Source organism: Diadema antillarum, unplaced genomic scaffold (assembly GCF_040938485.1).
Source record: "Diadema antillarum isolate AM-2024a unplaced genomic scaffold, OU_Dant_1.0 seq00000354_RagTag, whole genome shotgun sequence".
NCBI lineage: Eukaryota > Metazoa > Echinodermata > Echinoidea > Diadematoida > Diadematidae > Diadema > Diadema antillarum.
In genome coordinates this window covers 49191-62317 of record NW_027271360.1, presented here as the reverse complement: position 1 = coordinate 62317, position 13127 = coordinate 49191, and the positions used below count along the sequence as shown (strand labels likewise).

Below are 13127 nucleotides of genomic sequence, written 5' to 3'. Positions count from 1 at the left end.
TTCATCCCTCTTTTTCATCAGCAGTGCGCATTATGTTTGACAGACACGTGACAACAACAATTTTTCATTTTCATTTTTCATCCAAACCCCTTTATTTTGCAAATTTCTTGATTTTACTGCAATATGAAAAAAAAATCTTCTACTTTTAATACCATGATAATGTTGTACGTGTAATGGGTCATACATTCGACGAGCAACTTCATTCATGAGCAAAATTTACATTATACATATAGTACATGTACACATGAAATACTGGAAGACAAAATACAAAAGTAAGCTCACCGCCCGCGTTGCCATGTACAGGAGTCCTGTCAGAAAGAAGCACAGCCCAACTGTAACAGTACAGATGGCGGCGAGTGCCCATGTGCTGCATGGTCTGGACCGACGCCGGTTGACCTGGACCACAGGTGTCTCACGCTGCGCCTCACAGTCACAGTCGCAATCACACTCCGGCTCTATGCACTTGTTTGTGCATTCTGTGCATTCCTTTGATTCAAAGCAAAGGAAGGCAAGGACAATATATTAGCAAAAGCACTACTTGCCACTTAACACTGAATATTATGTCTACATTCATTATCTTACCAATTTAGAACATACAGCACTGTATGTTCTGTTATACATGTACGCATGTACAAGTACAAATACGTACAGTATAACGATCAAAATAAATAAATAAGACTTAATAGAAATGTCGCAATGGCGACTGGTATGCCTCCGCAATAATGCATGGTTCTCCTAAGACATACAGTAGGTCTACAGTACATTGTCTTGACAATGTGTGATGACAGTTTCACATAACTGGCAAAATATTGAAATGACAGGTTTGTCACAAATGTGTGAATGTTCTCTTTCCTTTAAAACTAGGTTTGCTATATTGTCTAAGAGTGCAGGTAAATGTATTTGGGGATTTGAGGATTTTTACTTGACTTCTGGCCCTTTTAAAAGTTTATGCATTGAGCGATTTTCAAGGTAAGAAGGAAAAGTGTAATATCAGTTAAATAGAAAAATTTAGCCTAGCTTTCAACCCTTGATCTTTGGCCCTATTACCCTAAAATTTGCAAGAGAATCACTGTCAGGAAGAACATGCATAATATGTACTAAGTTTCACAATACCTTTTAAGAGTCACTCTCAAGATATGGAGGTAAAAGTAAAATATAGCACTTTCACTTGAGCGTTGGTCTTTTGACCTTTGACCTTTTGGCAAGAAATTTCCTTTTTAAGGTAATTCATGTATCTGGACCCATATCCATATCAAGTTTTAAGAAAAATTCTGTAAGCATTGCATAAGAGGGAAATAGTGAAATTTTGAGCAGTTGACCTTGACCTTTGACCCATGATCCCTAAATTTCCTAGATACTCCCTGCCAGTCAGTACATGCATATGTACCAAGTTCCATGAAAATACCTTGAACCATTTGCAAGAAACAGCCATGTATGGAGAAAAAAGTGAAATTTTAACATTTTCACCTGACCTTTGACCATTTGACCTTTGACCTCATTACCTGAAACTCTCTCTGGAAAATATCTATTTGATAGTATATGTACACACCAAGATTCAAGAAAATAACATTCAGGCTTTCATAGATATTGAGGTTTGAATAGTGAAATTTTGAGCATTTGACCTTGATCTTTGACCTCTTTGAAAACAACTTAATTGCCTCATCATACGTCATCCTTTGACCAAGTTTGGTGAAATGTGCTTCATCCAGTCTTCAGTTACTGCGTAAATTACGGATAAATTTTAGGATTTGACCTTGACCTTTGACCTCTGGCTGATTTCACTCAAAAACTTATCAAGTAATTGCCCTATCATCCGTCATCCTTGGACAAAGTTTCGTTAAATGTGCTTTATCCAGTCTTCAGTTATTGCATAAATTACGGATAAATTTTAGGATTTGACCTTGATCTTTGACCTCTGGCTGATTTCACTCAAAAACTAATTAAGTAATTGCCCTATCATCCTTCATCCTTGGACAGAATTGTTAAATCTGCTTAATCCAGTCTTGAGTTATCACGCAAACGAATACAATATCATGATTTGACCTTGACCTTTGGCCGATTTCACCCAAAGTGCAATGAAGTAATTGCCCCATCATACTTTATACTTGAACCAAGTTTAATACAATTCCACTCCATATTACTCAAGTTATTGCTTAAACAAATGTGGATGGACGTACAGACAACCCGACAACATGATGCCTTTGGCACCCTTTTGCAATTCTAATAAAACATTGCAGTACAATGTACATCTTTAATACTATGCACTAAGAACCTCTCGTTGAAACATGGACCTACATGTACTACTGAATGGACGAATCAAACCACTTTGAAGTACAAGATCAGCTGCCACCTGATTACGCACATCTTCAATAACCAAAATTATCACTATAAAGGTGATTAATACCCCCACGTCCGCAGCCAAGATTCCTATGAAAAAGAATTGAACCTGGGTTTGATAAAAGGTTTTTGTGTGTTTGTGTGTGTCTGTCTGTGTGTACAATGTATATCCATCGTGTGTAGTACCTTGTGAGTTACCTGGTGAGTTTGACTGCCTCACAATTGTGGAAGTACATTAGTTCATTCTACAAGATTTTGAAGAAAAGTTATTTATACAGTTACCATGGCAGCACTTTGTCATGTACAAACACAAAGAGTGTCTTGCATAACTACACTAGTACATTGTACACCTATAGATCATTATATAGGCCCTACATACAGAATTTGAAATAAATTGCTTTCAAAAACACTATGGAAGTAGTTCGCTCCACAAGGTTTTGGGGAAATTGTGGTTACCATGTCAACGCTTTCTCTGACAAACACACACACACACACACACACACAAAAAAAAACATGTCTTGCACAGCTACATCTCAATGTATATTATGTACACCAAATTTGAGTTTATTTGCTTCAAAATTGTGGGAGTAGTTCACATCACAAAATTTTCCGAAAATAAACTGTTACCACAGCAATGCCTTGTCGCGTACAAACACAAAGTGTGTCAATTTGCATAACTATCAATGTGTTCTACTAATGTTGTTGCTTTCACTCAATCCACATTGCTCTTTGGGTTTGGGTTCCCTTTAAACCCCAAACTCTTAACACTATTAAACCCTAAAGCCACCTAAATGTAATCATATTACCACATGATTACTTGGGATACAGTTTATATCACTTATTTTTCAGTTTTAGTGGGGGTACATTACTGTGTAAGCTGTTATTTTCGCGAGGGTTTAACTTTCGCGAATTTTGTAAATCACTCTTGGACCGTGAATTCAACAACACGCGAAAATGCTGCTAAAGTGTATGTGCGCCAGGTTACACGTTTGTATGTGTTAGTACACTTACAAAAACCAAGGTTTCTATTTGCGAACACATCTTACAAAAATGTCCAAGACCTCCTCATTCGCAAAAATATCTGTACGTGAAAATAACAGCTTATACAGTATTATAAAAATAATGCATGATTTTGAATGCACGACAGGGTGTATCAAAAAAAGTTACACTTTTAAAAAAATTGTCTTAATTCCGTTTCAAAATATTTGGAAGATTTTTTCATATTAGTGGATGCCCTACAGTCTAATCTATCAAGTGCAATCAACAAAACAAATTTTTGTTCACGCTTGGCTGAACACTGATGCTCTTTGTCCAGAGTGTGAAAAATGACTTGCACCAAATTGAAAGAAGATGGGAAATTCAGCCAGAAGCCCAAATAGGTGTTCTCATTCAAACAAATTGCTCTTTTGCTCACAGTTCTGATTATGTTATGATACATTGTAGTTTAGGAATTTTCTGGCAATTTTCTGTCACGTTTTAAATGATTCCATTGTGTTTATTTATTTTATTTATTTATTTCTAATCTTTTGTCAGGGTAGCCCATTCACCAATAAATAGTGGTCTTCTCCATGGAGCCCTGAATAGGGCAAGTCCAAGATATCGCGCACCTTACGTATGGGACATTCAGAGATTTCAAACCTCTGAAAAGTAATGAAGGAGCACTTGGATTTTACTGTTTATCATCAGAATGACTGGTATCCCTGAGAAGAACATTGTGTTTAAGTTTGATGTCATTTGACCTTGGGTTAATTATCTTATTAAGAAAAATATGGCAACTTACGTATGGGACCAGAGAAAAACTGGATTTTTCAAAATTAAAGTTTGAATTGAAAATTCTCTGAAAGTACCTTATTGATCAAGTTCTGTTTAGAAGTGAAGAAAGGTACAATACTGAAGTATCTTTCAGCAAAGTTTCATTGCAAAAGAATAAAGCATTTTTTCATGAAGTTGGTTTAATTAACGAAAGTACACCTTACGTATGGGACATATATGTCTTTAGTGCACAAGTGGTTCATGGGAATGACTTTGAATTTTCCCATTGTGTCATATTCAGTTCCACAAATCATACTACAACATTTAACACATGAAATAGACTGCTAAGTGGGTGCTTTCCCGGTTCAGGTACCTAACAAAAGCTAAAATAAGACAAATAAAAGTAATTACAAATTTACAATTAAATATCTTAGTTTGGATTCCGTCATGCATTAACACTGTCCTCATGATGTCTAACATACAGATACAGTATACAATACTGACACTCTATTTCTAGCCCATTTGTAATACTCTGGTCAATATTTTTATCATAATATCAATTGAAAAAAAAAAATGTGCGAATTCTAGCTTGTGACCTTGATGTAGCACACATGCACATGTACCATGACGAATTTGTAGTCTTGATTTATTTCAACTGTAAAATCAAATGTCATGTACAGTGTAATTTGCAAATAAAGTTTGAAGTGGGTACTTTCAGTAGTTCTAGGCTTATTTATATACCTTGCATGTTGTCTAAGTTTTTATAGAGCTTTATAATTGTTTGAAATGCAGCACAAAGACACAACAACAAGAGTAATTCATTTTGCTCTGTAATCATCATGTTTTGCCATGTGCATTTTAGCTTCTGCAAAATCAATCAAATTTCAATGAAACTTTTAGACTTTAAAGCCGTGGTAGAACAAAGAGATAGAAGAATGTATTTGTACGTACAGTGTACCTACGAGTATGCTGGCTTTTTTTCTCAAATTGCATGGCTTCAAGTCTATGAAACCAAAGACCACAAAATTTGTGTTAATACTTTGTACATACATAAATGCTTGTGTAGTGAAACAGGAAAGATTATCATTTGTATTCAAATCTTAAGAGAAAATATAATTCTAGATTTGAAACACTTAAGTAACTCACTGATCTGAAACTTACAATTGTGATAAATTCTAATAACCTCATTTGATCATACACTACCAGATTGCAATGTATGTTGATAATTGTGTAGATGTGGGGTACAAAGTAAGTATGAGTTGATGAAGGTGTCTCAGAGCACATCTGTCTCCTCAAACACAAAATAGAAAGAAAAATTGAATTCCCTATTTTTTGTGTAATTTGTGTTTTTAGCACTCCAACCAGAGAACCAGTATTGATATTGTGGTTCATGGTAAATGTAAACTATAGTCTTCATTTTACCGGATTTTCAGAAATCATGTTCATGACCTTGATAAAGTCATGACATATTCTGAGGGTGTGCAGTTGAAATATTAAACATCATATCAAAATAAAAAGTATTCTCTCCTTAGGGTTTTTCCTTTGCTATCAACTCTAGTAATGACAAAGTTACCTGCTGTCACCTCAAGTGATTTTTCTATTCAGTCAGACCTGTAATGTTGTCATTGATGAGCTCCACAAGCAAAATTGTTTTGATTTCCCTTTTGAGGCTGTACAGCCTGTAGTATACAAATGATGCACAGGATAGAGTGTGTTAGTGTAGGCGTGGTGCACTCGAGGGTATTTACAATTGTGAAACATGCACGAGGCGAAGCCGAGTGCATGTTGCACTACATTGTAAATACCCGAGAGTGAGCTACGCCTCCACTAACGCCACGAAATAATCCTGTGCATCATTTGTTTTATAAAATGGGTCGAAAATTCGAAAACTAACATCATTTTTCAGCGTTTTTCACGTACCTTTGTGGGTCAAGACGTCCGAAGATGTTCGTCCCAAACATTTACGCACGCACTCGCGGAAGTCCCGCACATACAGTATAGGTATAATGGGGGGTTGGGTTTCCGGACACTTAAGTTCCCGCATGAAAACTTACTTATTTTACATAGAATATGCACCCTTTACCTTAAAGACTTGATATAGACTCCTCATATAGGCCTACTAGACAACATACTCTGAAAACGGCGTGAGAATTAACCTGCTAAATCGTTGGATTTGCTCTTCAAAGTGACTCCATGTACGCGTCCGGTCCCATAACGCTTGGTCTACTGTACTGTACAAAGTGTACGTATAGTAGAGTATACGTACGTACGCCACACATGTTATGCACAAGGGAAGACAGGCCGGCCGGCCGGCCGGCAGCCCGAACTAGAAGTTGTTTACAGGATTGACAGCGCGTATGCATGCAATTCATCAAAGGAGCCGCCGCGCGCACAGACGATCGGCAATCTACCATAGGATTACAGGCAGTGCAATTGTACTGAAGTAAAGGAAGGAGGTGTGTCTCATTTCAGCGCTTCCTATTGGCTACATTCTTGAACCCATTTTATAATACATGCTGAACAATGTACTGCACCTAAAATGACACTCAGAGAATCCCATTCTCTTGGACAAAGTCATTTTGAAGAGAGGTAAAGTTGAAAATGATAACTGAATTAAGAAAATATCCAATATCAAAATGTTAAAGGGTGGAATACTAATTGAAGACCAGCTGCACAGCCTGTAATGAAAATAAGAAAATAAATGAATATTCTTTATTTTCCTTACTTAATCATAGATTGACTCAATAATGCTGTTCTTACACTCTCCCTGAGGTCAACTGAGTAGGAGAGGCAGATATATAGACATATCCTTCAGTGTAGGTGCAAAGATAAGCATAAACCAAACAAATGTAAGGACATACAATGTATAAAGCATCCATGTCAAAAGGCGATTTTCCCATTCACTTTGCATGTAATGTCCCATACGTAAGGCATTTGTCCCATACGTAAGCAAACTTTAATTAGTTATAAGACGAAGGACTAATCAAATTTCCACATTTAGTTTTGCTAATCTGGAGTTAAAATGAATAAATTAGAACTTCCTGAAGTATGATTGGTCAATGTTAGAAATCTTCAGAGAAAACTTAAAAAAACATACTCAAATCCTTACGTATGGGACACTTCGTTCTGGGAAAGTGCATAATTTGCATAATTAATGTGCTGACCTTGTCTTACCAATTGGAAATTATACTAGCTCATACAGGGGTCATGTCCATAAAGGAACTAGGTCAAGGACAAATTCGACTGATTTTAGATGAATATTTTTAATTTGTCCCATACGTAAGGTTTGTTTTTACTTTATGCAAATTAAGGTCATATTTCTTGCATAAATTTGCATAATTCAATATTTTCTTTGCTGGAAATATATAAGTTAACTCTTTGGCTACAACATGATATCAATAACTTTTCGATTAAATCAAGATGAATTTTGAGCATCTGAGGGGACATTATCTTGGACTTGCCCAATAATATTGATGAACATATGTACATTAAATAGCAAAACGTATAATACAGAAGATGACATATACAGTGTAGATACATACCAGCATACTGTACATTGCAAAGTAACATCAAAAAAGTACATGCCACAGCAAGAGTTCACCAGAATGCCGAAATACATATGTAACAATTAAAACGCTATTATACAGGAATGATAAGCTAGCCCATAATAAATTTCGTGTGTTACTTACAAATAACAACTTTGCTTAAACAATCTCTTAAATGAATACTGTATACGCTATATATTTCGCGGGGGTTTTATTTTTCGCGAATTTCGCGAGTCGGGAGCTATTCGCGAAATTAACAACACGCGAAAATATTACCTTCCAAAATGAATCCCTTGCCTTGATGATACGAACATTTCAGTACTAGCATACCATGTCACGGGTTACGGAACAGACCATACTGGCTAAGCTTGTTTACGCACGTCCACGTCTACTTACGAATACTGTAGAGAGCCAATCCATTATCGCAAGGGGACCACTCGTCAGAAATCTAGGGGACCACTCGTCAGAAATCTAGCGCGATGGACTTAACCACTTCAAAAATGTTGAATTCTAACTTACTAGTTCGCAAAGTTTGGCAAGTCTTTTTCATGCAGTGTGTAACTAGTATCATTCTTATTTGCTAGTAAGTTGAAAATTCACACTTTCTTTGCCACTTCATATTTTCTCTGGTCCCCAATCGCGAATTTAACCACTCGCGAAAATGTGTGACAGCGGCAATTCGCGAAAATTTATGTACGCGAAAATTATAGCGTATACAGTATATGGAAGAAGCTGATCTACATTGTAATTGAATGATCTAGCCTGTTCCATTCAAGTACAGAGGATACGATTGGGCTGCACTTGTGACAATCAGAGCGAAATCTTGGCACACGATGGTGACGTAGACTTCCACTGTCTATTAGCCTTGTATGATGTTCATGTACATTGTACATCACTAGGCTTAACTATGAAAAGTGCACCTGAAGGTACAAAGGTGCTAAGTTATGGACGCATTTATATATTATCATAACGCGACTGAACTCAAAACGTTTGTCTAGTGTCATCAATTTAAGACTTTTGAATAAATTAGCCGACGGTGTGTCATATGTTTTGTCCAAAATTATTCGTGCTGCCCTCTTTTGAATTTTTCTAGCTTAGTTGTATGGGATTGAAATCTGTTTGACCAAACAACAGAACAGTAATCAAATTGTGGTAACACTAGACTATTATAAAGTAATTTTAGGGATTGTTGGGGCAAAAAGGCCTTCGCTCTCTTTATCATGCAGACACTTTTTTTTGTACGTTTACATACATTTTCGATTTGTTTAGACCATTTCAGTTCTTCATCTATTAAAACACCTAAACATTTTATAGTGAACTGAACTCTTTTAATCAGAGTACTATCTCATGAAATACTGAAATTTCAATTTTCCCGAGATTAGCATGGGAGCCGATAATCATGACAGAAGTTTTGTCAGTGTTAAGGACGAAACGATTTTTCTTAATCCACCCCATTACTTTGTTAAGTGTAACAGTTATCTTTTCTTCTAAAACTGCTGCGTCATTAGCACTGACAGTGAGGGTCGTATCGTTAGCGTACATATCTATAACACCTTCTGAAGTACACTCGGGTAGACTGTTGACATAAATTGAAAATAAAAGGGGACCAAGAATTGACCCTTGAGGTAGGGGTACACCTAATTTAATAGTTGAAGGGTGGGACTTGGCTCCTTTGAATTGCGTCACTTGCTGTCTGTCACTTAAATAGGATTTGAACCAATCTACAGTCATCTTGCTACACCCTATACACTTTAATTTATGTAAAAGTAGGTCATGATCTACAGTGTCAAATGCCTTCCAAAGATCTATGAAGGCAACTCCAGAAATTTGATTATTATCTATATTCAAAGACCACTGATTCACAAGTTTTGCAAGAGCAGTTGATGTGGAATGAAATGGTCTAAAACCAGATTGATTTTAACAGGGTGTAGTAAATCATTTGCATTCATGAATTCGCTCAGTTGTTGATGTACGGTCCTTTCGATAATTTTACTCACGGTTGGTAAGATTGAGATGGGGCGGTAGTTATCGACAAAGAAATATCTCCTGCTTTAAATATTGGTACTACCCGAGCCTTTTTCGATTCACGTGGAACAACTCCCGTAGACAGGGATTTGTTAATAATATCGCAAAGAGATTCTGCAATAACATTCTTTGTCATCTTTAAAAGTTTGCAGCCGATGTGATCTTCTTCAGTTGCTTTATCTATACCAAGAAGCTCGATCTGTCTCAATACAAAATCTCTCGTTATCATACTTAAGTTAAATTGAGAATGAGATGGAACAAAGCCTTTGTCCTTATCTACACTGTAATATCATTTGAGAAGTATTCTTCTGCAGATCTTTTGTAATTTTAGCAGCATTAGATATACGATGAAAAAATTGTTGAATGCTTCAGCAATACTTGCGTTGTCCGATACTTCTGCATCATCAACCTTTATGGCATTGGGAAAAATGGGTGATGATTTAGGCGTAAGTTCCCTCAAGCTCTTCCACATTTTCTTACTGTTGTTACGATTTTGTAAAATTTGGTCAGTGTTATACTGTTTTTTCCTTATTCTCATGAGATGAGTAACTTTGTTTTTTAGATATTTATAGGTATTCCAAAGATCATCACTATTGTTAGCTTTAGCAGCTTTGAGAACTTTATCACGTTCCGTCATGAGCTTTACAACCTCATCAGATATCCATGGACATGCATGTCTTCTTATCCGCTTTTTGCGCAAAGGTATGTGCTTGTTGATAACATTATTGAAAAGAGTCAACCACATATCCCACACATCATCGTCGTCTATATCTTTTATGACCTGCCACGGAGCACTTCTCAAATCACTATAAAATTCCTCCTCAATAAGATTTTTGAATGAGCGAAATTCCGCACATTCAGATTTTTGATGGATCTTTGCACTGAAGTCCCGAATAGCATACCAAATAATGATCACTAATGCTAGTCTCAAAGATTCCCCATTCACTGTAAAGTTCTTTGTCTGATACAAATATCAAATAAATTAAAGTAGAAGCAGTATTTGTAACTCTTGTGGCAGTATCAATTAGCGGACTTAGTCCGTACATATTTGTATAAAACATAACTTTTTCGGCATTCACATCATATTGGTGTGGCATATAATTACAATTGAAATCACCTGTTACGGAAGGTTGATTAACAACATCAAGATCTTTTATGCACAGTTATCACAAATCATGCACAGACATATCGAACCCACATGCCAGTCACTCAGTCAAGAAGAAAAGTACAAAATTAATGCATCCACAGATCATTCAATCAATACAATCAATCCAGTCAATCAAGAATTCAATCAATTAATTAATCAATCAATCATTCATTTAATCAATCAATCAAACAATCAGTCAGTCACAATTGTATGTATGTTTTATAAAAAGTAGCAGATCGACATAGGGAATATCACCTCCACCACCCCCCCCCCCCCCTGTGGCTTAAAGGGATCGTATAGTTTTGGGTGAGACCTAATTTCAGGTTTCTAGCATTTTTTGATGAGATAGTGAGAAAACTCTCATGAAATATGAAAGAGCATGTAATTCCAGGAGGAATTCAACGTTTATTTGATGAAAATTGGTTTTGAAATGGCCAAGATATCCAAAACAGAGCGATCCTAATGAAGTGTGGGACCCACACTTTATTACAATCGTTTTGTTTTACTTTGTTTTTGGATGTTTCAGCTTTTCCAAACCCGATTTTTATCAAATAAACTTTGAATTCCTCTAAAAATGGTATGCTCTGTACTACTTCATAAGTGTTTTCTTGGTATCTCGCAAAAAAGTTAAAGCCAAATTTTCATCTCCACCAATACTGTACTATCCCTTTAAAGGCTAATCAATGTTTGAAAAATTGATTTATTTGATTTATTCATTCAATCAGCCGATTAATTATTTCAATGATTGAAAAGTGATTAATTGACTATTGATATTGACTTGATTCACTCATTGAACGACTCAATGACTAACTAACTGATATATCGGTTGGTGTATTGATGGGTTGATTGATTGATTGATTGATTGGTCAATCAATTGATTAATAGGATGAATGATTTGAATGTTCAGAATTTGGTACCATTACCACATTAATGAATAACTGGCATATGGTATTGATGTGTCTGTGTATTGCGAAAACTGTGCTTTAAAGATCTTGAAGTACGCACACTCTAAGTTGTAATTCTTACCAATTGATTTAGAAATGAAATCATTAAAATTACAATAAAACTGACAAAAAAATCTCAGACTATCATAACATAATCAAAGCTTTAAGCAAACAAGCAATTTGTTTGAATAAGAGAACTTATTTGGACCGCTGACTGAATTTTCCATCTTCTTTCAATTTGGCGCAAGTCATTTTTCACACTCTGGACAAAGAGCATCAGTGTTCAGCCAAGCGTGAACAAAAGTTTGTTTTGTTGATTGCACTTGATAGATGAGACTATTGGGCATCCATAAATGTGAAAAAATCTTCAAAATATTTTGAAATGTAATTTAGACAATTTTTTCAAAAGTGTAACATTTTTTTTGGATACACCCTGTATAGTAGATTATATACGCGACAAATGCACAATTAGCCCAAGTGCAGTTTTAATTCACTGAGGCTATTAAAAGGCCGAGGTGAAACAGAACTGCATGAGGCTGAATTGTGTGTTTGGAGTGTATATTGGCTAGGAAATTTCATGACAGAGCATGTACTATTTGAAATAGTAAATAAAGTGACATATCTTTAACACTTATGTGTATTTTTCTAGCTCTAGGACGGTCTAGGCCAGGACCATTAGTCCTGTAGATTCTGCACAAGCAATCAGAATTCCAGCTTACAACTAAATACCCTGCACAGTCCATGGAGAATCAAGCCTGCGTTTCCTCAACATTAAAATACAAAGTGTATGTACATGCAGCTGTTGTCCAAATCTAAATAGAATGGATCAGAAGGCTGTATACGCTCCATTGTTGTGTAATATGACCTACGTTTTGTAGCAAAATGGGCCTTTCAATTCAGACTGCTTGCCTTTAGGACCACTGTATGTAAAGTTGGGAGGTTGCGTACTAACTGTACATATCAAGCGAGCCTATGTGTCTGTGCTGTGCTTCATACACACTTTGCATATGCCTTAATACGCTGCGTGTCTGCAGCGTATAGACAGAGTGTGTCTGAAGCGCTAGCTAGCATGCTCGTACTTTGTAGTGCTCAGTAAATTTACACAGGTCTATTACACGTGTGTATCAGTACTATGGAGGCACTAGACTACGACTGTATGTATGCCATGATGACTGCACAGTAGTGCAAAATAGTTATATCCATCGTGCACTCTATTATGTTAGTGACAATCCCTTTCATATGAAATAGTTAATAATCCACCTTTTATAGAATTTCAAAAGTTGCAAAAATGCTCCAGACACCTTACTTTAAGGCTTTATTAAGACCCTGTAGGCCTAGTTAGGTATTAATTTTATCATGACAAAAGTTAATGATTTA

General features: G+C 36.1%; 1 protein-coding gene across 2 annotated transcripts in view; it reads right to left on the bottom strand.

The window, feature by feature from the left end:
* Positions 1-13127, bottom strand: part of LOC139731054 (integral membrane protein 2B-like) — a 147608-nt gene that overhangs the window by 133248 nt on the left and 1233 nt on the right. For both annotated transcript variants that reach the window (XM_071641932.1, XM_071641931.1), the window contains exon 2: positions 283-486. In XM_071641932.1, coding sequence (XP_071498033.1) covers positions 283-486 — 204 coding nt within the window. The remainder of the gene's footprint in view (positions 1-282; positions 487-13127) is intronic.